This window comes from Vulpes vulpes, chromosome 12, assembly GCF_048418805.1.
Source record: "Vulpes vulpes isolate BD-2025 chromosome 12, VulVul3, whole genome shotgun sequence".
Lineage (NCBI taxonomy): Eukaryota > Metazoa > Chordata > Mammalia > Carnivora > Canidae > Vulpes > Vulpes vulpes.
In genome coordinates this window covers 75557293-75583096 of record NC_132791.1, presented here as the reverse complement: position 1 = coordinate 75583096, position 25804 = coordinate 75557293, and the positions used below count along the sequence as shown (strand labels likewise).

Below are 25804 nucleotides of genomic sequence, written 5' to 3'. Positions count from 1 at the left end.
ACACCTTAATGGTAAGATTAAGATAAAATTAACTGTCTAAGTAACAGTTGAGATGTTGCTATAAGTGTTAGAGGCAGATCTGACCCTTCTAGGCATCAAAATATAGAAATCTTCAGAACAATTAAGAAGAAACAATTCTCCAATCTGCACAGAAACCTTAAAAATGCCCATATCTTAAGTATTTTGTCATCCTATGTATTAAGAGAATCAATTATATGGATTCTCACCAAACTGTTACAACATGAACTGTATATAGTTCCAAAATTATACAGCATTTTTCCTAATTCTGTATCCTCTGTATAAGACCATAGAGAATTCCAAAGAATTTCTTCTATATGTTTCGTGAAGAAAAATGAGATGCTCCTTTGTCTACATCTAATGTTTATAGAACTGGGAGTAGGGTGAGGAGAGTGAGGCACTTAGGTCACAGAATTTAAAGAGTGTGGATGCATCCTTAAATTTGGGCCCTCAGTGCCTATCTCACCCTCATCCTGGCTCTGTATTGATACAGAGCTAGAGGCCATTTTAAAAAAAGATTTTGTTTACTTATTAATGAGACACACACAGAGAGAGAAGCAGAGACACAGGCAGAGGGAGAAGCAGGTTCCATGCAGGGAGCCAGACGTGGGACTCGATCCTGGGTCTCCAGGATCACGCCCTGGGCTAAAGGCGGCGCTAAACCGCTGAGCCACCCAGGCTGCCCAGCGCTAGAGGCCATTAAGCATTTTTATTTATTTATTTTAAAGATTTTATTTATTTATTCATAGAGACACACACACACACACACACACACACACACACACACAGAGGTAGAGGCACAGGCAGAGGGAGAAGCAGGCTCCATGCAGGGAGCCAGACATGGGACTCGATCCAGGGTCCCCATGATCAAGCCCCGGGCTGCAGGCGGCGCTAAACCGCTGCGCCACCGGGGCTGCCCCCATTAAGCATTTTTATATTTATCTCCCCTGACTTTTTGTTGTTGTTGTTGTTGTTGGCCATTGGTTGAGCACTTGCTTTATTTTTTTTTAAGTAATTTGTATTGGTGTTCAATTTACCAACATACAGAATAACACCCAGTGCTCGTCCCGTCAAGTGCCCCCCTCAGTGCCTGTCACCCATTCACCCCCACCTCCCGCCCTCCTCCCCTTCCATCACCCCTAGTTCATTTCCCACAGTTAGGAGTCTTTATGTTCTGTCTCCCTTCCTGATATTTCCCACACATTTCTTCTCCCTTCCTTTATATTCCCTTTCACTATTATTTATATTCCCCAAATGAATGAGAACATACACTGTCCTTCTCCGATTGACTTACTCCACTCCCCTGACTCTTGAAGTGGTGAGTAAATGGCATTGCTAGGAGTCTCCCTCATGTCTCTTCACACTCTATTCCTAACTTCCATTACCAGTCTTTTCCCTAAAAACTGCGTGTTTAAGCTGTAGGGTTGCCCCTTCAACATCGCTGCGGTTAGGTGCACTGGCCCAGGCGCAGTCCAGCCTTCACAAAATCCTAAGGAAGAGAAAACACATTTACAATACCGCCTGTACATTTATTGTAAAAACAAGCAAATCAACATAAAACCTTCATGTATAGGTGCCCCAAAGTGTGGTCATTGCTCTTCTTGAGTGGCCTTCCCCCGCCTGGAGGCTTGGGCGCAGCAGCCATTGCACTGGCCAGCAGGTGCACCGACGCGCCACTGGGGCAGCTGTAGCCACTGTGCGAGCGCCACCTCGGACGGCTGCGGGGTTGGACGCCCACTTGGGGAGGAGTCCATGACTAACCCGAGGGGGCGCCTGGGCTCGGGCTGCCTCTGCCGCCCTAAGGCTACGGGCTGGGCCTGGGATCCTGGCCCAGCGCGGTCCCTACGGTCTAAACAAGTCCTCTGCCTCAGCCCAGCCTCTGTCTGCTAGTCCCCAGCCTGGACGGGACCACCTGGTGAGTACACGCAGAGACTTGCTGTCCTGCCCCATCCCGGGGCTCTGGGGGCTGCCAAGGTACTCAGAGGGCAGCAGGCGACCCATGGAGACTGGGTTATGCAGTTGTCAATAAATGCCTTGAGGCTTTTGCTTGACAGCAAAAGCCGTCAACTCTTAAAAATAAAAAAAGGGGCATATGGGTGGACTCGTACAGTTCAAACACATGTTACACAAAGATCAACATTTTAATTTAGTCCCATTGTATCTGCTTTTATTAGGGGGTGGTGGTAAGAAACATAGGTTGTAGTCATAACACAAGTATTTGTTTCCTCTTCCCAACATATATTTAGGCAACCATGGGCATATCCAGTGAGCTAAGCCTTGTAGAAATACTGTGTAAAGTGTCAATCAGAGCACTGTGTGCAGGAGGGTAGGTGAGCAGCAGGAGGGCACTATCAGGTGGTGTAAGTCTCATTAGTGAGTGCGTTTGTTGTTGCTTGGTGGGTAAAAATCACTAAATATTGTGAAGACAGCAAATATGAAGTAATTTGGAGGGATGTTTAATTCCAGCTTGTCCTCAGAGCTCTATAGAACTGGCTTGTTAGGAATTTCTTAGTAATAAATATAGATTGTAACAAACTAATGTTCTGTGCTTCCTGAGGAGGTACCACAAGAAGACCTGTGTGGTCTTGCCAAACAGAATTACCCTAAATCTAATCAGGAGAAAATTATCAGATAAATTCAACCTGCCAGACATTTTACAAAACATCACCCCAGACCCTGCAAAACTGTGTCAAATAATTTTTTAAAAGTGTAGGTGGGAGTGTAGGCAGAGAAACCATTCTACATTCAACAGACTAGAGAGTAATCACAATCAAATGCAAGAAACTTGATTGGATTTTTAATCCCATTTTAAGGACATTATTGGAACAATTGAAGAATTTTGAACATATCCTGCATGTTAGATAACACCACCTAATATTTAATAATAATATTAAAGTTACTTTTTAAAAAATATTTTATTTATTCATGAGAGACACAGACTGAGAGAGAGAGGCAGAGACACAGGCAGAGGGAGAAGCAGGCTCCATGTAGGGAGCCCAACGCAGGACTCAATCCCGGGACTCCAGGATCATGCCCTGGGCCAAAGGCACATGCCAAACTGCTCAGCCACCTAGGGATCCCTAATATTAAGGTTCTTAAGAGTAAAGATGGCATTATGGTTGCGAAGGAGAATGTCCCTTTCCTTAGATGTTGATTACTAAAGTATTCAGTAATATTCATAATTTCTAATTTTCCTTCAATCGAGTAAGAAATACAATCTTGACAATTAGTGAATCTAGGTAAAGGACACACAAGTTAAACATACAAGTGTTGGGATCCCTGGGTGGCGCAGCGGTTTGGTGCCTGCCTTTGGCCCAGGGCACGATCCTGGAGACCCGGGATCAAATCCCACATCGGGCTCCCGGTGCATGGAGCCTGCTTCTCCCTCTGCCTCTCTCTCTCTCTCTCTCTCTCTCTGTGACTATCATAAATTAAAAAAAAATAAAAAAAAAACATACAAGTGTTTAACTTTTCTGTAGGTCTGAAATCTTTTAAAACAAAAATTTTGGGGAAATTTATGGAAAACAATTTTGAGAAAGATAGTAAAATAATACCTGTGAGGGCAATTTCATTTTAGCTGAGCTTTCAACATCTGGTGCTTTTCTTAATGATTAGAATGTATTGCTATTTCAAAAACTACCTATTTTTTCTTTTTCAAGATTTATTTATATATTTATTTGAGAAAGAGAGAGAGAGTGTGTGTGTGTGCACAAGTAGGGGTAGGGGCAGAGGAACAGAGAGAATCTTCAAGCAGCTGAGCAGGGACTACCCCCCTGTCCCCCCCCCCCCCGCCATGCAGGGTTTGATCCCAGGACTCTGAGATCACTACCTGAGCAGAAATCAAGAGTCAGCCACCTAACCAACTGAGCCACCCAGGTGCCCCCAAAACTACCATTTTTCTTACAGATCTTCAAATACATTTTTGTGCTCTATCTGAATGAATATTTGCTCACCTATAAATAAAATTAAGAAAATAAAGCCTCTCCCCTGAAAAAGGTATGGTAGGCATTTATTTTTTATTTTATCAGCATATTTTTTATACCACTGCTTTCTCTACTAAGTCAAGGTCAACAAACTACAGACCAAAATTGGCCCACTGTCGGTTTTTGTGTGGCAAGAACAAGAAACTACTTTATATTTTTTAATTGTTGAAAAATCAGAATAATAAAAGTTTGTGACATGAAAATTACAGACTTTCACATTTCAATGTCTATAAATAGTTTTATTACAACACATTCATTTACTTACATATTATCTATGGCTGCATTTGCCTTACAATGGTAGAATCTTAATTAAGCAAATGCTATTCCTCAATTTTTTAAAAAAGTTTTATTTATTCATTCATGAGAAACAGAGAGAGAGAGAGAAAGAGAGAGAGGCAGAGACACAGGCAGAGGGACAAGCAGGCTCCATGCAGGAAGCCCAATTTGGGATTCAGTCCTGGGACTCCAGGATCCCGCCCTGAGCCAAAGGCAGACACTCAACCACTGAGCCACCCAGGCATCCCCCCTCAATTTTTTTATTCTTCCCATTAGAAGACCTGTATTACAAAAAAATGTATTATTACATACCTTTAAAAATAGTTTTTAAATTATATTTCTAATCAAATACTATAATAATTTATTTTCTTTCATTAAAAAATTAAGTGTTTATAACATTATCAGTTTGGGAAGACAGATTAAAAATGGAGCAAAGTGATCAAAAGACAAATTTATAGACAATAAATATAGCCTGCCCGGCCCTGGTGGCTGCTGCCAGAGTGCTAATTCTAATCCTCAGAGTTAGTAGTAGTTCAAAATCTCCTCCAGCTTCACATTTCCCAGGGAGAGATTTTGGTGAGTTCAGAGAAGACCTTGTGAGAATATTTGGAATGCACAGTCTTGAGCCTACTGCAAAGATGCAAAAACAGTGGGATATTCAACTGCTTGCCCACGGGTGAAGATCAGAGGTCTTGTAGCCACTGTAATACTCCAGGGTAGGAGCCCAGTGTCTGAACTTCTTCATGTAGAGGGCCAGGAGGAAGGAGTCAGAGCTAGCTTGGAAGCCCTTTCCTGGATATATTCTTAGCTCCGCAGTCATCTCAGGGATGAAGTGGGACAAGGTGAATGTCTTCATGCTGCATGGAGATATCTAGCATATCTGCACAGGAAATGATAGGACATGGGAATGCTGATAACAAATTTGAGGTTTGCAGGTTGCTGACTTCCATGCTGAGCATCTCATATTGCTGGTAAATGTCATCTAAAAATCTAATTTGATCCTCTTCAATTTAATTTCCCCACTCTACTATACTATTTAAAATCAGGAAAGCATTATTTCTAAATTCTGACTTAGCTTTTTTTTTTTTTTTAAGATTTTATTTATTTATTCATAAGAGACACACAGAGAGGCGGAGACACAGGCAGAGGGAGAAGACTCCATGCAGGGAGTGTGATATGGAACTGGATCCCTGGACTCCAGGATTTCACCCTGGGTGGAAGGCAGGCGCTAAACCCCTGAGCCACCCAGGGATCCCGTTGACTTAGCTTTCCTGTCATTTTATGAGTTTGTCAAATAACTGAACAGGTGAACTTAAGTATAGAGAACTAAGATGATGGTGTTACCTACATACATTTTAAGATCAAAAGAAAATGATCTTGCATGAAATACTGGCCATTTCAGACAGTGAAAAAAGTGTGTACAGAAAGTGGCTCCTAATCACAAAATTTCTGGTGAAAATTAACCAGATTAGGAAATATCTACAAGACTGAGTAGGATGTTACCCTGTGTTTCAGGGGTAGAAAAGTGTGATTTTAAGAATTAAAATCACGACTCGGGCCTTCACTTGGCTCAGAGGCTGACTTTAAACTTCAATTCCAAAAGAAGTTCTGGTTCTTGCTTCCAGTAGGCACAAGGGCGGGGGCGGGGGTGGTTTGCAATTCATTATTAAAAGTATTTCCACCATGAAGAAACGGACAGGTTCTTTCTAGGGGATCAACGAAAGGACCAAAGGAAAGTAGGGAACCTCCACCAAAGGGAAATGGTAAGGGTGGAAGGGACCAAGGGGGAGCGAAGGGTGTCAAGATGGTTGAAGGCGAATAGCCAAGCAGCGTAGAAGACGTGGGAGGAATAGAGGGTGTCACTGCACAGTCCTCTTGTGTTCCCGAGGGCTCAACGCACAGATCACAGACTAGAGCCGCTCGCCTCCCCCATCCGCGGCCGCGAGGAGCCTTCAGGGCGCGCTTTCCGCCCGCGCCTACCAACCCGCCGGAAGCGGAAGTCACGAGCGGACCGTTGCTGACGTGCCTGCGTGGGCAGGAAGGGCTGGTACTACAATCTCTGTATGAACTGACTGGCGTTGGCCCTTCGGTACCCGGTGAAGGCGTCTCTCATGGCCCCGGTGTCCCGGTCCCGCTACCCCAAGGAAGCTGTGGGCTCTCGGAGGTGGCGACGCCGCTCGTCGGGGAGCCCGCCTTTGGCGCAGGCCAGACGCTCCCCGTGGGGAGGCCTTGTCCGTTCTTACTCCTGTGGCCGCGAGGCCCTCAGACCTCCGTGGGGGGGGTCGGGCGTTGGCGCCCCTTACCCGCTCGGCCGCTCTGAGTTTCGAGAACCACCGCCGGGGCCCCGCCACTATGCGTTCTCGTCGTCCTCCGTCTATTACGGCAGCGGGTACCACTACCATCACCACCACTCCCCGAGGGACCGGCCGTGGGCGGAGGAGTACCAGAAGGAGGAGGAGAGCTATCGTCAGAGGAGGCTGAAGGAGAGAGAAAGGATTGGGGAGTTGGGCGCCCCTGAGGTGTGGGGGCTGTCTCCCAAGTTTCCTGAGCTGGATTCTGATGAGCACACCCCCGTGGAGGATGACCAGGCGAAGGCTCAGAAGACCACCAGTTCAGAATCCAGCTCTGAGGGAAAGAGGAAAAAGGCCAGTCGTTCAAAAAGCAAGAAAAAGAGAAAGAAAAAGTCCAAAAAGAAACACAGGAAATACTCTAATGATAGTGATGGTAATTCAGACTCCGACATGGATTCTAGCTCTGATGATGATAAAAAGAGAGCCAAAAAAGCCAAGAAGAAGGAGAAGAAAAAGAAACACAGGGCAAGAAAAAACAAGAAAAAGAAGAAGACTAAAAAAGAATCCAGTGACTCAAGCTTTAAAGATTCAGAAGGGGAGTTGCTGGAAGATATTTGGATTAAGCAGTCAAAGATTGCAGATACCATGGATCTGATAGGTCCAGAAGCACCCATAATACACACGTCTCAAGAGGAGAAACCTTTGAACTATGGCCATGCTCTGCTCCCAGGTGAAGGTGCAGCAATGGCTGAGTACGTAAAAGCTGGAAAGCGAATCCCACGAAGAGGTGAAATTGGGCTGACAAGTGAAGAGATTGCTTCATTTGAATGCTCAGGTTATGTTATGAGTGGTAGCAGGCATCGTAGGATGGAGGCTGTGCGACTGCGTAAAGAGAACCAGATCTACAGTGCTGATGAGAAGAGAGCGCTTGCATCCTTTAACCAGGAAGAGAGGCGGAAGAGAGAGAATAAGATTCTAGCCAGTTTCCGAGAGATGGTGTACAGGAAGACAAAAGGGAAAGATGACAAGTAAGGACTTTTTATCTTTCAGCAGGACTTTTAACAACAATTTTATATGACCAAAATAGTATGAAAAGACTTTATGGTGCTACTATACTGACTACATTAGAAAGTCCTTCAAGAAAAAAGCTGCTGAGGCCTCTTTATTTTTAACTTAAAATGTGCACATGGTTTAGCAGATATTTAAGTACTACAGTTGGAGAGTTAATAAAAGGTCTGTCATCCTAGTCCTAGTCATCCTAGTCCTTGTCTCTTCTCCCCAAAGAAATCTGTTTTTATGTATTTTAGATCTATTCACAAGTTTTGTGTATATACAAGAATGTTGCAGGATAAATGTTGGAGCTATTAACGTGAACGTTATTTTCCCTGTTGCCCTGACTTTTCTCTCTTGTGAAGGGTCTCATGGAGCCCTTCATTTGCCCCTAGGAGGAACAGAATCCAGAAATAACTAAGGATTCAACTGAGTGTATACTTCTGGTTGCAGTTAACTGAGTTAAAAAATAAGGGAGATTTATTGGTTCATGTAACTGAAAAGTACTGCAGGAGAATGAGTTTCCTGAGGTTTTACGGGACTTTGGCTTTTTTGTTCTCCATGGGTCATTTTCCTCCTTAGCCTGGTTTCCTTTAAATAACAAAACGATCGCCAAACATCCTGAGTTTGGTTATGTACTTCTTGGTCCACTCTGAAGAGCTAAAGAATGTTTCTGTCTTGGCATTCCAAACAAGAATCCTGAGATGGATCCTAATTGGATTAGCTTAGGTCACATGTCCACTCTCAAAAAAGGTTCTATTGCCATGAAAATAGGCCTGCTCCTGGAGATGTGGGTATAGTCAATTTATAGGCTACTTGGAGAAGAAGTGGATACCTGAATGAAAATCAGGGTAATGTTAGGAAGGTGTGTAGGCACCCACTATAAGTTTGATTTCTTAAAAAACAGTACATGTGCTGAAAGCCCAAATATTCTTGATGCTTGGTTTTGACTATTAGAAAAGGAACATCTGGTTGAAGGGGACATTGGGTTTATCCATTAATGTGATCTAAAAGATAAAGGTCCATGATGCTTGGGTCTTCCGAAGAGTAGATTAGATGCCACCTTAGACTGAAAGGAGAAAGAAAATAATGAGAAGGTACAAAGAAGAATGCAGTTGGTGGATTTCAGGAAAAGATCCGATCAGGAAGAACTTCACGGACAACAAAATTGAGAGCACCAGTGTCACAGAAGACTTTAGAATGAGCTCCACTCTTGGTTTATGATAAAGTGTTCATTGTCATCTAGTGACATCTGCCCGAATCCTAAGACTTCATTTCATCACTAAGCAAACTATCTCATTTGAAAAGGGGTCACCTTTTCAGGACTCAAGACCCTACTAAGCCCCACAGAGTTGAAGGTGAAAAAGTAGGGTTCTAGAATTTCACAGGGCAGCATGATGTGGAAGGGCACCTTCATCCTATTAGATGACTTGATTGCCACTGGACCACATACCTTGAGAATTTCCCCAGAGTGTTGGGGAACACTGGTATAGGTCAATGATACATATGTGTATTTCTGTCTTTAGAAACAAGCCATACCACATTACAGCATGGGCTTAGACCTTTTTTTTTTTTTTCACTTAATACATCTTGGAGATTTTTTTTTAAAGATTTTTATTTATTTATTCATGAGAGACACACACACAGAGAGAGAGGCGGAGAAGCAGGCTCCATGCAGGGAGCCCGACGTGGGACTCGATCCTGGGTCTCCAGGATCATGCCCTGGGGTGAAGGCGGCGCTAAACCACTGAGCCTCCCAGGCTGCCCTCTTGGAGATTTTTTAATCAATGCATATAAATCTACTTTATTCTTTTTTAAAAATAAATTTATTTTTTATTGGTGTTCAATTTGCCAACATAGAGAATAACACCCAGTGCTCATCCTATCAAGTGCCCCCTCAGTGCCCGTCACCCAGTACTTTATTCTTTTTATTGACTTTATAACATTTCTATTGAACGAAAGGACCATATTTTATTGGATGTTTAAAATGTTTCCTATATTTTATAATTACATAGTACTGAATTGAAAATCTTCGTGGATATGTGACAGTATTATCTGTAGCATCCTCATCTAGAAATAGCATTATTGGGTCAAAAAGAATCCTCAGGATCATCTAAAAATGGCCACCTTGAGGTGGAGTTCTCAGATCAAAAGGAAAATTTATTAACAGGTGCTTTTTATGTGCTAGGTACTATGGCAGGTACTGGTTATAAATCAGAGAGCAAGTTAAGTTTGATACTTGCCATCACAGAATTTTATATTCTAAAGAAATTTTTAAAAATTTTTATTTATAATAGTCACACACAGAGAGAGAGAGAGGGGCAGAGACACAGGCAGAGGGAGAAGCAGTCTCAATGCACCGGGAGCCCGACGTGGGATTTGATTCTGGGTCTCCAGGATCACGCCCTGGGCCAAAGGCAGGCGCTAAACTGCTGCACCACCCGGGGATCCCAGAATTTTATATTCTACGGAGGAGACAGACCTTTAAAAACAGAAAAATATCTATTAATTGCAGCATTCTATGAAGAAAATAAGGGACCAGAGACAATAATAGGGGGATATGTTTGAGGGTGGTCAGGAAATGCCTAAGAATGTCACATATAAGTTCTATGTGCTTTTACATTTTAATAGATACTGTAACATTTTGCAAACAAGATGTACCAGTTTACACATCTACATCACCAACAATATTGTACTTTTAAATCTTGATCTTTGCCAATCTAATAAATGAAAAATGGCATTTCATTTCTTTTTTTTTTTTTAAGAGAACGAGAGAGAGGTTAGGGAACAGGCAGAGGGAGAAGGAGAGACAGTCTTTTGTTTAATTTTATTTAAAATCAATTAACAGGGATACCTGATGGCTCAGTGGTTGAGTGTCTGTCTTCGGCTCAGGACATGATCCTGGGGTTGGGGATTGAGTCCCATATTGGGCTCCTTGCAGAAGAGCCTGCTTCTCCCTCTGCCTGTGTCTCCACATCTCTGTGTCATGAATAAATAAAATCTCAAAAAAATACGCTCAATTAACATATAATGTATAATTGGTTTAAGAGGTAGAGGTCAATGATTCATCAGTCTTATACCCAGTGCTCATTACATCACATGCCCTCCCTAAATGTTCATCCCCCAGGTACCCCATCCTACTACCTCCCTCCCCTCCAGTGGTCCTCAGTTTGTTTCTTATGCTTAAGGGTGTCTTATGGTTTGTCTCCCTCTCTGATTTTGTCATGTTTTTTTCCCTCTCTTCTGCTATGATTCTCTGTTTTGTTTCTTAAATTCCACATATGAGTGAGATCATATAATTGTCTTTCTCTGACTGGCTTATTTCACTTAGCATAATATTCTCTAGTTCCATCCATGGCATTGCAAATGACAAGATTTCATTTTTTTTCTGATGAAAAAATAGTCCATTGTGTGTGTGTGTGGTGGACTGGTGTGAGGTGATAGCTCATAGTTTTGGTTTGTATTTCCCTGACAAGTGATATGGAGCATTTTTTTCATGTGTCTGTTGGCCATTTATACGTCTTCTTTGGAGAAATGTCTGTTCATGTCTTCTGCCCATTTCTTGATTGGATTATTTGTTTCTTGGGGGTTGGGTTTGATAAGTTCTTTATAGATTTTGGATATTAACCCTTTATCTAACAAGACATTTGCAAATATCTTCTCCCATTCTCTAGGTTGCCTTTTGGTTTTATCAACTGTTTACTTTGCTGTGCAAAAGCTTTTTATCTTGATGAAGTCCCAATAATTCATTTCTGCCTTTGTTTCCCTGCTTTTAGAGATGTATTTAGCAAGAAGTTGCTATGGCCAAGGTCAAAGAGGTTGTTGCCTGTGTTCTACTCTAGGATTTTGATGGATTCCTGTCTCACATTTAGGTCTTGCATCCATTTTGAGCCTGTTTTCATGTATGATGTGAGGAAATGGTCCAGTTTCATTCTTCTGCATGTGACTGTCCAGTTTTGAGGGAGAGACAATCTTAAGCCCCACTGAGACTCCCCACTGAGTGCACAGACCAACATGGGGCTCGATCTTATGAACCTGAGATTACAACCGGAGCCAAAATCAAGGGTTGGATGCTTAACCAAATAAGTCACTCAGACACCCCTAGGATTTTTCGTTATTAGCCTATTAATATGATGGTTTAAAGTTATAGGGTTCATAATATTAAACCATGGGTTAAGTTTATTGGACTCATTTATAGGTTTTTTTTTCATTTGTAGGTTTTTGATTGTTTGGAACAATCACTGGTCAATTAATTTTCTATTTAAAATTCAGCACAATGAATAATATCTTGAGAGATGCATGGAAGCAGAGAGAAAAGCAGAAAACATCATTACAAAAAGATTAGCACTGCTCTCTTATGCTATAGCATGGTAGCATGACTCACAATGCAATAGTCCCTCTATAGATCCTACAGAAGGCTTTTATTTTGAATATCTTAAGAATGGACCTGATGGAAACATATGAACCACCATTTTATTTACAAAAATAAGGATAATCCTAGAAAATGAAAAAATCTCAATTTTGAAAATTGATTTTTAAAAATTAGCACATGTAGTCTATCCCATAAAGATAGTATTTTTATTTATTCTCATTTGTCCCTTACCCCTTCCAAAAGATATAAACTACTAAATAAGAAATTCAAACTTTGAATTTTTTAACAGAGTTTTTAAAACTCTGCTTTGTTAAGCTATAGTAACGGTTTTGATTTTCATGGGATAGCCAACACACTGCCAATAATCTAAGCTGATGAATGATGTTTAAGGAGCCATCCATGGTAGGGAATTTAAAACGGGCAGTAAATGAATTAAGATATATTTACTTCCTTTTAAAATTAAATTTTGTTGGGATGCCTGGGTGGCTCAGTGGTTGAGCATCTGCCTTCAGCCCAGGGCATGATCCTGGAGTTGCAGGATTGAGTCCCACACCAGGCCTCCTGCACGTAGCCTGCTTCTCCCTCTGTGTGTGTCTCTACATCTCTCTCTCCGTGTCTTTCATGAATAAATAAATAAAATTAAATTTTGTTTATTCCTTATATAATTTTTGAAAAATATATAAGCCCTTCTTTAGAAAGAAAATCAGACATGAGTTTTTCGTTAAAGAAAAAATGTTAGCTTCTAATTAGTAAAATACTTGCATTGATTGCCTAGAGAAGTTTTAAGGTGAATATAATTATTATTTATAATATATATTATATTTGTTATTATTAAATTATTTAATTCAGTATTTAATTAACTTTTAAAAGATACTTCCAAGCTTCTGGCACCCAAGAAGGAAAGGTTTTCTCCTTGTCATAATGAAACGTTTTCTCCTTTTGTTGTGATAATTTCAATGCTGAAAACACTGAATAAATTACCTGTCATAAAACAATGATTAGTATATTTAATGATTTTTCAAAACTATCATTAAACAGAAATTTGTTTAGATTTTTAAAAGTATTTAATTTATTGAAAGAGTATAAAAACGTTTTTGGTCAGATGAACAAGAGGGAATATTTCTGTTTTCTTCTGCAGAATTATTTTGCTAAAGTGGTATCTGATGTTTTTTCCTCTGAAACCTACATTCACTGCAAAGTATTGCTAATTATACTTTTACAGTAATATACTTAAGTTTTCATTACCTTAAATCTTTCAATCCAAAGATGTTTTCACTGTTCAATTTAATCAATTCTTTGCTGCTATGAAAAAAAAAAATCCCCCTACGCTGACATTTATTTTTGCCATTGTGTTTGATTTTTTTAATTGGGGAGAAATGGAAAAGTATGTGTCTCTGTTAAATTTGTGAGTGCGCAAAGTAGAAATGCTGGCTCTTCGCGGTAACATTAAACTGAGCCGGCCTGTAGCTTGAATGTAACACACATTGTTTGCAGGCGAGAACTGCCGGTGCTCGCCCCTGCACGCCGCGGGGGGCGCTGCGGCCGGGCGGAGCTCCCGCGCTCCCTGCCGCGCGCCGGAACCAGGCACCATTGAGCTGCGGTCCTCTCGCCCGCCTAGAGCGGAGGCGACGGGGCGCGGGCGAGTGGGCGTTGCCGCTGGACTAGGAGCCAAGTAGGTGCAGGGACTGTCTGGCTATTCCTGCAGCCAGGTGCTGGGGTGCTCGGTGTGTGCGCTCTGGCGAGGAAGGCCCTGCAGCCCGGGGCTGGGGAGCCGCTGCTCCCTGGGTGCAGGGAGCCTTCTGCGACCGAGGGCCCGCGGGCCAGGGCGAGGGCCGGGCGGGGGGGTCCCGCAGCTGCGCGTCTGCTGAACTGGGCACAGCGTAGGCTTCGCCTGTGTCATCCGCTGACCGCAGTTTTCAACATATGTTGAAGGTAAGCCTTACAGGGTAGTGCCTAAGCAGAAACCTTAAGGACCTGAAAAGACCTGTGTGGCCTCTAGGGGCACGAGCTTTCAGGCATCTGAACAGCAAATTCAGAGGCCTCCAAGCCTGCTTGCCACACTCAGGAATCACAGGGGGACCAGGAGGGCAGCGAACGGGGGCCGAGCTGTAGACAACGGTATCCAGAGGCCTGGGACTGCGAGGAGCTGTGTGCAAGAGCTGTGCCCTGTACTGTTTAAGTAATTTGGCCGTTTTTTGGTGTGAAGAGTGTTTGAAGGGTTTTGAGCAGAGGAAAAACATGATCTGACTCATGTTTTAAAGCATCTGTAGCTGAGAACTACGATGAGATTAGACCATAGGGGCGCGAGGATGGAATCAGGAAAACTATCACAAGTACTTCATGTAGGAGATGAGGATATCTTGAACTTCGGTAGACGTGGTTAGTGGCCAGATTAATGATCTTCCTGGAAATGGAGCCAGCAGGCTTTGCTGTTGGATCACACGTGGATTATGCGAGAGAGAAGGCAAAGTCAAGTCAAGGGTTTAGAGCTCTTGAGGGAAAGATCTGAGGTTGAGCTTGGGGACCTTGTGTAAGTTATTATAAACTCTCCATGTCTCAGGATCCTTCTTTGTGAAATGAAGTTGGCAATTGTGTCTTGATACCTTTGTGTGAGGATAAAATGCATTAGTACTCGTTAAGTACCTATTGTGCTGGCTTACTGTTTTATTATGCTGAGGCATGAAGGGTATATGGGCGCTAATGAGAAAAAAATTGGAGAATTACTCCTTCCAGGCAGAAGGAATAAGATGGGGAAGGACCCAGGAACAGGAAAGAGTATCGGAAATTTGAGGAACTGAAAGTTCATTAGATCATAAGAAATTTTTAAGCCATATTAGATGTCTTTTACTTAATTCTAAAGATAGTGATGAACCACTAAATGCAGTAAATGCACAGCAGAGACACAATCTTTTTCCTTTTTAGAAATATAACTGTTCACAGTGTGGGAAATAGATTGATGGTCAGAAAGGCCAGTCACAGTAGTCTGGATAGAAGATGGTGTCAAGGGGATGAAGAGGAGAGGATAGGTTTGGTAGGCAGAATCAGTAGATCTTGATTGATCTGATATACAAGATATGATAGGAGAATGGAAGGGTCAGTTTATCATATTATTTATTATATATTGTATTTGATGTGTTTAATCACATTATAGAAATGACCACCACTAATTCAGCAACCTATGCTATACATCTGTATTAGAATTCTCCAGAGAAGCAGAACCAATAGGAAATACACAGACATAGACACGTAGAGACAGATTTATTATAAGGAATTGGATCCTGAAGTTACAGAGATTGTCAAGTCCCCAAGATCTTCAGGATGAGTCAGTGACAGAGACTGGGAAAGCCGATGGCTTAGTTCCATTCTGAGTCCAAAGGCCTGAGAACTGGGTGATCTGATGGTACAGTTACAGTAGGAAGTAGGAAGGCCAGCAGGTTCGAGATTCAGAAAGAGCTGATGTTTCCATTTGAATCTGAAGGCAGGAAAAAAGCTGATGTTCCTGTGTGAAGGCAGTCAAGCAGGGAGAATTCTCTTACCTGAGGGAGAGTCAGCGTTTTTGTTCTATTGAGACCTTCAACCGATTGGATAAAGCCCACCTACATTATAAAGGGTATCTGTTTTACTCTACTGATTTAAATGTTACTTGCATCCAAAAACACTCTCACAGAAGCACTCAAAATAATGTTTGACCAAATATCTAGGCATATCATGGTCCAGTCAGGTTTTCACATAAAGTTAACCATCACAATACCAAATTTTTATTTATTTTTTTAAAAGATTTTCTTTATTTATCCATGACAGAGAGAGAGAGAGAGAGAGAGGCAGAGGGAGAGGCAGGCTCCGCGCGGGGAGCCTGACGTGGGACTCGATCCCGGGTGTCCAGGATCACACCCCAGGCTGAAGGCAGTGCTAAACCCTGGGCCACCGGGGCTGCCCTCAAACTTTTATTTCTGACTAATGATCATCACTTTCTTAGACTTTTTCACTTCTATTAAGAACAGTAGGATTTGACTTTTTAAATTTTAAGTCTATTTTTTAACGTATATTTGACATCTCATATATATAACATCTCCTATAAAACATATATCAGCTGGGAGTTACCATGTACACATACATCCAGGACTATATAGTAGCAGCAAGCAGTATTTAGACCCTAACTAGGTTTTATACTGTTTTTTAAACCCAGGAGCTGAGGGGATCCCTGGGTGGCTCAGCGGTTTGGCTCCTGCCTTCCACCCAGGTGTGCAATCCTGGAGTCCCGGGATTGAGTCCCGGGATCGAGTCCCTCGTTGGGCTCCCTGCATGGAGCCTGCTCTTCCCTCCTCCTGTGTCTCTGCCTCTCTCTCTCTCTCTATCATGAATAAATAAATAAAATATTTTTTAAAAAAGCAAACAAACCCAGGAGCCGATTTTCACAATTCATTTAGATGAGAACTAGGTATTCTAGAGGAATACCTCTTTTTGTCTCTGTGAAATTGCTGTAGATGAGCTGCATTCAGGATTTATCTAAAAGTCTCCTCATTATTAGATTCATGTTAACCATTTAGTAAAAATGCTGCATAAGTGATACGGCACAAGGTCACTTGTCTCACTGTTGGTGTTGTTGGGCTTGATCATTCGATTGAGTTTGTGTCTGCCAGATATCTCCATTGTTTCTTTTGTAATTAATAAGCAATCAACATGGTGATTCTTTGAGACTGTGAGAGTGTCTTTTTGCCCAGTGGCTTCACCCATTTGTGGCAATTGATTCAATCAGTTATTTCATCAAGATGCAAAATGGTGATTTTTCAGATTTGTTATTTGTGCTCCTTCAGCTGGCAGTCTTGTATAGAACAGTTTTCTCATTTTGTATGTGTGTTCTGTTTTTAGAAATGGTTGTTTCAGAGAGAAAAAAATTGATAGTAATTATTGGAAATGTATGAACCCAACAAAGGAGTACTGCTGCTGTTGTTACTACTACTGCTACCCTTTCTGTGGTTCTTTTTTTTTTCCCCATGATTTATTTATTTGAGTATGAGAGAGAAAGAGAGAAAGCACACAAGCTGGGGGAGGGGCAGAGGGAGAGAGAGAAAGAGAGAAGTAAACTCTATTGAGCAGGGAGCCCGATGCAGGGATGCAGGGCTCGTGATCTGAGCTGAAAGCAGACACTCAACTGACTGAGCCACCCAGGTGCCCCTGTTTCTGTGATTCTTGTTTTCACATTTTCAGGAGACAGTCCAAGGAAGTTTTTGAGCAGAGAGAGCACAGGCTGACACTGGGGATGGCGACTGCACTGGTGAATGCCCATTCCCAGGCTCCTCTGAATCTGAAGAAGGGGCTTTGGAGAGTGAAGGATCCCTGCTCTACTTGGGAACAGGTAGTCAAGCTGCCAGGATATAGCACAGGCCTTGAACAAGAACCGCTGTGCAAACAGTTTAGGCAGTTGCGCTATGAAGAGACCACAGGACCCCGTGAGGCCCTCACCTGGCTCCGGGAGCTGTGTCGACGCTGGCTGCGCCCTGAGACCCGCAGCAAGGAGCAGATCCTGGAGCTGCTGGTGCTGGAGCAGTTCCTGACCATCCTGCCTGAGGAGCTCCAGGCCTGGGTGCGGAAGCAGCACCCCGAAAGCGGGGACGAGGTGGTGGCCATGCTGAAGGACCTGGAGAGGGAGCTGGACAAGCCCCAACAGCAGGTGGTTAAGGACCAGATGTGCTCTTGTACAGAAAAGCAGGGATTAAGACCTTGGGCCAGAGAGGCGGGTGTGAGCTGAGCAGCAGACCTGTTAAGCTTTGGTTTGGTCTCTTTCCACTTTGCCTCCTCCCTGGGGTTTCTCTTTACTCTTTTCTTACATGGCAGTGTTTTCTGAGCAGTGTTCTGCTAAGCCACATGTCCCTAACCGTCCCTATGTGTCTATACTTGCCCCTAGAACCCAGACCAGGCAAAGAAGCGGGAGGTGCTTGTGGAGGAGGCAGCTGCCATGGAAGCAGTGCAGGAGCCGTGGGTCCAGGCTGAGGGTGAAGTTCTGGAGCCAGAACGAGAGAAGGGTGAGAAACAGCTGTGGCTTCTGACGTGTGACAGACGGGCTTGGCGGTCCCTCCAGAGGCTTGACATTTGTGTTTGCTTTGAGTCAGGTTTATCGAGGAATAATCTACACCAGGTGGACTTCACTCTGTATGTGTCTGGGTCAGTGAGTTTTCACAAATGTGATAAAACTCAGTCATCTGATCACCACTACAGTCAGGATCTAGAAGATTCTTGTCACACTAAACATTTCCTCCCATCCTTTCCTTGATGTTTCTGTTCAGCTGAAACCAGAGGCTTCTCCTGGCTGCCCTTCACCATCTTCTTCCTTTCGCCGTAGCAGTCAATGAAAAAGGATTTGTGGTTTCTCATCTCAGGCAAAGAATCCCAGCCAAGTGCTCTATTACTCATTATTCTCTTGTTTCCTTCAAATTATTTTAGTATTTTTACTGTCTTTTGTTTCTAAATGTCACCTAGATTAGTTTTTTTCTATATTGTATTTGTCATTGAAATCCCTCTTTCTTGTTTCTGTTGCTTCCATTTTTTTTTTTTTAAGATTTATTTGTGACAGAGAGCACAAGCGAGCGCAGGGGTGGGAGGGAGGTGTGGGGAGGGAGAGGCAGACTCCCCACTGAGCAAAGAGCCTGATGCGGGGCTCCATCCCAGGACCCCGGCATCATAACCTGAGCCAAAGGCAGACACCTCACCAACTGAGTACCCCCAGGCACTCCTTCTGTCGCTTATGTTTTTCTCCTCTCTGCAGGCTGCCAGAAGCCATGTGGCTGTCTTGTAGGCCTGCTTCTTCTTGTGTCCTTCACTGTCCTCCTGGTGCTTCTGTTGGGTCTCTTACCTCCTGTTGATCCTCCATCATTTATACACAAATTCATTCATGCTGCTCCCGTCCGTAAAGCCCTTCAGTGAGCTGAGTAATGCTATTCTTTCTACATATATATATTTTTTAATATTTGAAAAATTCCATTATAAAAAGGAAAAAAATAAAAACAAGAAAAAAACCCCACGACCTGCAGAAATCCCTGACAGCCAGTAACAGAGGCCTCCCCTGAATGTTGTGTCTGCTGGCTTCTCAGCCACATATCCATAAGCATGAACTTTGTGCCAGTTTGCTTGAGACTTTTGGCCCTGTTGGCTCCACATCCTGGGAAACCCTTCAGTCCCAGACAGATCAGGACAGTCAGTCACCTATGTCCTCATCATGCTGCGGGTTCCCATCTTTCTGTGTTTTGACTCCTGCTTGTTCCTTGCTGCTTCTCTCCTCTGAGCCTCTTCCTGCCATGTTTCTTCTGTCTACACTAATTTTTCCTTGCTTTCCCTGACTATTCCTACTCACCCTTCAGGATTTGTCTTAGACCTCCCTGCCTCCATTCTTCCCTAAGTCCTCCTAATCTGACTGACTTCCCCACCTAGGCTCCTAGAGCTCCAAGATGTCTCCCATCAGAGAATGGATCATATTGTAATATCATTGCTGGTGTATGTCTTTCTCCTGCTGGTAAAAAGCAGGGCTTTGTTTTGTTTCCTGAATCTCTCATGGCTCCTGGCCTCGAGCAGATCCTCAATAAATGTTTGATGAATGACTGATTGTGATTCTAAAGCTTCTGTTACCTACTATCTGATTCCCCTGTTTAATTTCTGAGTCTGCTTCAAAGGTCCTCATCTTCTGGAAGCTTGCTGTGCAAAGTAGCTGAAAGAGAGGAGGCCTGCCTTTTTGTTTTGTTTTGTTTTTTTGTTTTCAAATTTTTATATGAGTTCTAGTGAGGGGGCCTGCCTTTTGTAAATAGTCTTGTAGAAATGAATTTACCCCATGTCGTCCATGATGCGCATGTATTTTCAATATGACAAATAAATGTAGTCACAGTAGATCCTTGACACTGTTCCTTGCCCTGAAAATTCTATTTTACACTCAAAGTTTAGGTTGTTTTCTGGTTTTAGAGCCACTCCTTCTTTTTAGTTGCTTATGTCATTAGATCGTTGCTGGAGAAGGATTGCTCTTCTCTTCCTTCAAGCCCGCTCTCCCTCCCCCATGGATGGCTGCAAGAGGACACACATGTGGCTTGCCCCACACAGGACTCACTGTCTCTGGAGTCTTATGGCCAGTCCTCCACTGTTACCTTTGGCGCTCATGTGCTCTCACTTTGCAGTTGATCTGCTGCTTTAATCTGGCTCACACTGATAAACTCGTACTAACTTGTCATTAATGCTACTGAGGACCTCTCTCTCCTGCTTTCTCGTGTCCTCGTTCAGGTTCCTAGCCTGGGAAGGCCTGTTCGACTTGCCCACTTGTGCCCATGTGTCTGCTCTTAGATTTTATTCAGAAGACATTTCTTATGGTCTTTTATGTACCAGACCTATGAGCAAATTATTACAGCACTGAGATGCCCTGTCCCTGTTGAGCCACACAGGGGAGCAGCTGCTGCTGTCCAAGGAGATCAGGAAAGTCCAAGACATTTTTGTGAACTTCATGTTATATCAAGGTCTTGTGGTCCAGTGGTTTTGATTTATTGGTGAGGATGCTGAGCCCAGAGGGTTTAAATTACCTGTCTTAGATTACATAGCTAATCAGTGATAAAATGGGCATTCTGTCTGGATTTCTTCATCTCCAGTGCTTTTTCTTTCTTATTGGCCTCAGGGCCATCAGTTGACTTTTCTTTTTTATACTGTGGCTGACAAACCATTTTCAAGAATGTACAGCTAAGCCCTTTGAGCCAGTTTGCTTGCAGAATGTGTGCTGCATGTCACAGGATAAAATTCAAACCATTTAAGATAAGCTGCCTCCTACCACAATACCCATCCTCCCTTGAGTAGCCGCTGTTGACAAGTTCTCATGAACCATTGTCTTATATATTTTGTGCAAACACAAGCATTCACAGCATTTCCACTTGGCACACATGGCTTGATTTAGATTTATTCCTCCCAAATGCAGATTCCCTTTCCAAAGCATCAAAAAACAAATAATTGGTGGTATATATTTAATGTTTCAGGTGAGGAGACAAGGACTGAGAATGAGAAGATGGTTGTAGAGACAGACTCTTGTGGAGAAGTGGAATCATCTAGGAAAGTATCTGAATCCTTAGAGCCTCGTTATGAGGACCCTAACTTGGTAAGGCAGCAGGTCAAGCTCAAGGCAAAGACTGAGTATAAATGCTCAGAATGTGGAAAGGGGTTCATCCAGCACTCAGACCTGATTAAGCATGAAGGTACACACATACAAGGAAAGCTCTATGAATCTGCGGTGTGTCAGACTTCGAGTCCCACTGGACATCAGCAAATTCGCTCTAGAGAGAAAGGTCATCAGTGTCACGAGTGTGGGAAAGCCTTTCAGAGAAGTTCACACCTTGTTAGACACCAGAAAATCCATCTTGGTGAGAAGCCCTATCAGTGCAAAGAGTGTGGAAGGGTCTTTAGCCAGAATGCAGGCCTTTTGGAACACCTCAGGATCCATACTGGAGAGAAGCCTTACCTATGTATCCATTGTGGGAAGAACTTCAGGCGCAGCTCCCACCTCAACCGACACCAGAGAGTCCATAGTCAGGAGGAGCCCTGTGAGTGTAAGGAGTGTGGAAAAACCTTCAGTCGGGCCCTTTTTCTCACTCACCACCAGCGAATCCATAGCCACTCCAGAAGCCATCGCTGTAATGAGTGTGGAAAAGCCTTCAATTTGACCTCAGACCTGATTCGACATCACAGGATTCACACTGGAGAGAAGCCGTTCAAGTGTGACATATGTCAGAAAGCATTCCGACTGAACTCCCACCTGGCTCAGCATGTGCGGATCCACAATGAAGAAAAACCCTATCAGTGTAACAAATGTGGTGAAGCCTTCAGGCAGAGGTCGGGTCTTTTTCAGCATCAGAGATATCACCATAAAGACAGTCTGGCTTGATGGGGCATCATCTCCGTAAGGAATATCACAGAGGCTATGTTGACGAGCAAGCAGCACTTTAGGAAGAGTCACTGCAGCCGATTCTAGCCTCAGAGAACTCTAGGGAGCCGAGCAGGAGACTTTCCACCTCCACTTGTGCTCAGCCTTTGGGCCACAATGATTTGACCCATGATGGGACTGTGAGAACCAGCTAACCAGCATGCTTCACTACAGGACTTCTCTGAGCCTTGACCGTGGTAAACACATGACTGCGTACTTCAAGTAGCAGAGAGCCTCCTGATTGAGTTAGGGCTTTGAAGTCAGCAGTGATTCAAGTATCTATGGATTTATAGGCTCAACAGAACAAGAGGAGGTCAATATTTTTGCATCTGCTACAGAAACAACTGTAAAATAAAACTAATGATGTTTGAAAATATAGCACTTTCAAAAGTGTCTTAAAGTGCAGGTTAATGGTGGGCATTTCTTCCATGGTTTTACTAACCACCCCCTACTGGCATCTGCCTGCTCTCCCCCACCCCCAGCCAGCAGAAGCATTTTGGAAGGGAAAGAAAATTTAATTTGACCACTTCCCACCCCATTCTTGCTACAATACTTCACTGATTGAAGTTAGAAATCAAGGTTTTATTTGAAGTACAGAAGAGATTTCATAAGTCATATGAGTGAATAGTGCTGAATTATTCCAGGTAGCAGCTGTCTTACTTGATAACTCCAGTGACAGGAGAGTGGCTCCTGCATAGACACTGTTTAGTAACTGGGGAAAGAAATTAGACTTTTTTCCTTTAATACTGATAATGAAATTTATTTTATTTTTTATTTATTTTTAAAAGATTTTATGTATTTATTTGAGAAAGAGAGAGCATGAGTAGGGGAAAGGCAGAGGGATAGAAGCAGACTGCTGAGCACAGAGCCCGACATGGGGCTCAATCCCAGGACTCTTGAGATTATGACCTGAGCCAAAATCAAGAGTCTGATGTTTAGCCGACTGAGTCCCCCAGATGCCATAATGTAATTTAAAAATATTGCTTGTTCTGGAAGTCCTTGGAGGTCAATAAAGTCAATTGAGAGGAGATCATGATTTTATACTGTGAATACTAAAATGTTGTGGTAATGATGAAGAATATTGAGCTTAGGGGGGTGCACTCCTGAATCCTCATTGCTTGCTGTTTGGCTGTAGCTGCATAGGGTATTATGTCTGGAAACAGCGTCTTAGTCTGCCATGGGAATGAACACTTGTGTATTGGTGAGGATTTGGTTCAGCTACATATAGTTTAGAAACAAACTAAGAGTGACTTCACAAAAGCTTGTTTTTCTCTCAGATAGAAAAATCTGGAGACAAGCAGTCCAGGACTGATAAAGTGGTTCTGTGATACCGCTAGGGATCCTGCCTTTGGCTCTTCTGCTCCATCATCCTGGTGCACACCATCAGTCCTGACATCACATGATCCTTGGTGGCTGCTGAAGCTCCAGCCATTACATGCAAAAAGACAGACGCATAAGGACAAAGAGTCCTCCAAGTTCAGCCAGCCCTCTGTGAACAGCCTCCCAGAAGTCACTTCAGCATAGATTGCAGGCCAAAACTTAGGAAAGGGAGTCTGGAGAGTGTCTTGTTCTGGTTTGCAGAGTGAAGTGCTGAAAACTAAGCTTCTGTCACTAAGAAGAAAGGGGAGCATGAAGGCTGGAACAGCCACTTTGCAGTCTTTGATCCATTTCGTTCCACCTGCGTATGGCTGCGTGCAGGCTGACCAGGTGCCACAGTTAATACTGTTTCCTGGAGGAGGACCAAATCTGTAGAGGCAGAGCAACTTTTTGAGACACTAAAGAATTTCATGGAACAGTCATAATCCATTCCTTAGGGGGTCATAAAGCTGTGTTTCTTTTATTGTGCCTTGATGGATAAAATTAAGTTGGTATTGAAGATTTTCCCCCAAGTGTTTTGATGGCTGTGCTGAGGTCAGTACCTATCATTCAGCTCTGAGTCATAGTTTAAATCTGTTTGATTCTGTTCCATTTAAGAAGGAAAGAACAGAATGTCTTTATTATTCTCATGAAAAATAAATGACAATGACAAGAGTCAAAGTATGAAGAATGATATACCCTTCAGTAACTGGAAAATTTAGCTTTCTTTGTGATGATTCTATAGTACACACATTATAAGTGTTCTAAATTCATGGAGACCTTAACTAGCCTACTCCCTCTCACAGTCCCAAAGGAAATTGTCTTCTCATCGGTGCCCTGGGGGCGCACTCATAACCACTTGAACATATATGTTGGATACAGGAATATTTTAATTTTTTTTTGAGAGAGAGCATGGGGGCAGGGAGGGGTAAAGGGAGAGGGAGAAGAGAATCTCAAGCAGGCCCCACACCCAGCGCAAAGCCCAACTCAGGGTTGGATTCCAGAACCCTGAGATCATCACCTGAGCCAAAACTAGGAGCCGGGCTCTTAACCCACAGCCAACCAGGCACCCCTGGATATAGGTATATATATATTTTTTTGGATATAGGTATATTTTGATAATGTGCTTTTCTTCTCTATTTCTCAAAGATTATAGAAACATTGAACAAAGGGCAAATGTTATAACATCTTGAAGGTTTTGCTTGCAATGCAACACTTGTTAGGTGCCCTAAAAGGAAAGCTGTAAGTCTATTCAGAGGATAGCAGCCCAGAAAGGATGAACTGTATTATGAAGTATCTTCTACTGATCAGCTTTTCTGTTGGGATAGTACCCTGTAATGTTCAAAAAAGAACATTTCCTGCTCACTCCTGTTTAAAAAACTGATACAGTTATTAGTAAATGTGCCGTTAATTCATGTAGTATGGAGAAACAGGAAAGGAAAAAATAAAGCATCCTAATTTTCACCTGTCAAAAATAATCATTGTTTAGTGTATGTATGTATATGCATATACACACATATATACATTTGTGTATACATGTATATATATGACAATCAAATGAATTGTGATTCGTACTGATAATTTCTGCTTAATTTTAATATATAATTGCCCGTTATATTTATTATAGAAATTCATATACTTTGTAAAGACCTGAAAACATGTAAAAAAAAAAACTAAATCATCCTGCTGCATGGTCTAGACATAATCTCTTAATGTATTCTGAGATACTGATCTTTTTTATGCATAGAAACACTTCACTTTTCTCACTGGACTTCATATCATTAACAGTTTTGATTTGTAAAAGAAAAGGACAATTTGCCTACCTGCCCAGTCCATTCTATCATTTCTGCCACGATCCTGAGTGGGCAGCTTGCCATGTGACCCTTCTCTGACCACTGAGGATTAGACCAGGGTGGGGGACCTCTTAGGCTTGGTCATTTGGGTACCCCCAGAAGTTTCATACTGGATCACAGATTCTGTTTGGTCTTTGTTAGGCATTTGAACAAGAAACTAATCTAGAGCTGGAACCATTTTTGTGGTCTTATGAAAACCCAATAGAAACAAACCAGCCCAGTGAGAAGTAAAAGAATGAAGACTCAGAGACTCTGGAGAAGTGACTCCGACCCTCCTCTCCTGAGGTCCACCATATTCCCAGTGGGTCCTGGGAGTCCAAGAAATGCCCTTGTTTCCTTGCCAGCAAATAAAAGAAGTCCCTGATTAAGACACCCAGATAACTAAAAGTCTTCATTGAAGACAATTTCTAAGAAAGGTCGCTCAATATTCTGTGGTACATGTTTCTACCATTAGTCATTTTAGTTTATAGTTTGTCACCATAAACAGTATTTCAGTGAACATCCTTGGACATACAGCTTTGCTCACTTTGTAGAATTTTCCTTCATTCAATTCCTGTAACTAAAATTAATGAGACAAAGAGGTAGGCACATTTTCTAAGGCTTTTTGATTCATTTTCCAGATTGCCCTCCAGAATGGTTATACTAATCTGTACCTTCTGTTAGTCTGA

At 42.7% G+C, this 25804-nt stretch overlaps 3 protein-coding genes across 9 annotated transcripts in view; all 3 read left to right on the top strand.

The window, feature by feature from the left end:
• Positions 1–6388: 6388 nt before the first annotated feature.
• Positions 6389–7600, top strand: NKAPL (NFKB activating protein like). The gene has a single exon (XM_025986528.2). The coding sequence runs from the start codon at positions 6389–6391 to the stop codon at positions 7598–7600; it is 1212 nt and encodes a 403-aa protein (XP_025842313.2).
• Positions 7601–13534: 5934 nt separating this feature from the next.
• Positions 13535–24761, top strand: ZSCAN26 (zinc finger and SCAN domain containing 26). Of its 6 annotated transcripts, none has more exons than XM_072728896.1 (4): positions 13570–13662; positions 17199–17661; positions 17896–18013; positions 20987–24761. In XM_072728896.1, exons 2-4 carry the CDS (start codon positions 17251–17253, stop codon positions 21886–21888), a joined length of 1431 nt encoding a protein of 476 aa, XP_072584997.1. In that variant the 5' UTR covers positions 13570–13662; positions 17199–17250; the 3' UTR covers positions 21889–24761. The 6 variants fall into 6 exon arrangements, with proteins under 6 accessions (XP_072584998.1, XP_072584997.1, XP_025842301.1 ...); XM_025986516.2 differs by lacking the exon at positions 13570–13662 and adding an exon at positions 13786–13922; XM_072728897.1 differs by lacking the exon at positions 17199–17661 and having other exon boundaries at positions 13535–13662.
• PGBD1 (piggyBac transposable element derived 1) overlaps positions 13538–25804 on the top strand; it is a 40529-nt gene continuing 28262 nt past the window's right edge. Inside the window, exon 1 of one of the 2 annotated variants that reach the window (XM_025986506.2) lies at positions 13538–13662. The gene's annotated coding sequence lies outside the window, so the exon portion shown is untranslated. Of the gene's footprint in view, positions 13663–13805; positions 13923–25804 lie in introns of those variants that run through there. The other variant, XM_025986504.2, reaches the window with a different exon arrangement.

Coding starts and splice junctions, on each gene's coding strand:
- NKAPL (XM_025986528.2), top strand. CDS start 6,389: ATGGCCCCGGTGTCCCGGTCCCGCTACCCCAAGGAAGCTGTGGGCTCT.
- ZSCAN26 (XM_072728896.1), top strand. CDS start 17,251: ATGGCGACTGCACTGGTGAATGCCCATTCCCAGGCTCCTCTGAATCTG. Junction 17,662..17,895: donor TGGACAAGCCCCAACAGCAG/GTGGTTAAGGAC, acceptor ACTTGCCCCTAG/AACCCAGACCAGGCAAAGAA. Junction 18,014..20,986: donor GGAGCCAGAACGAGAGAAGG/GTGAGAAACAGC, acceptor TTAATGTTTCAG/GTGAGGAGACAAGGACTGAG.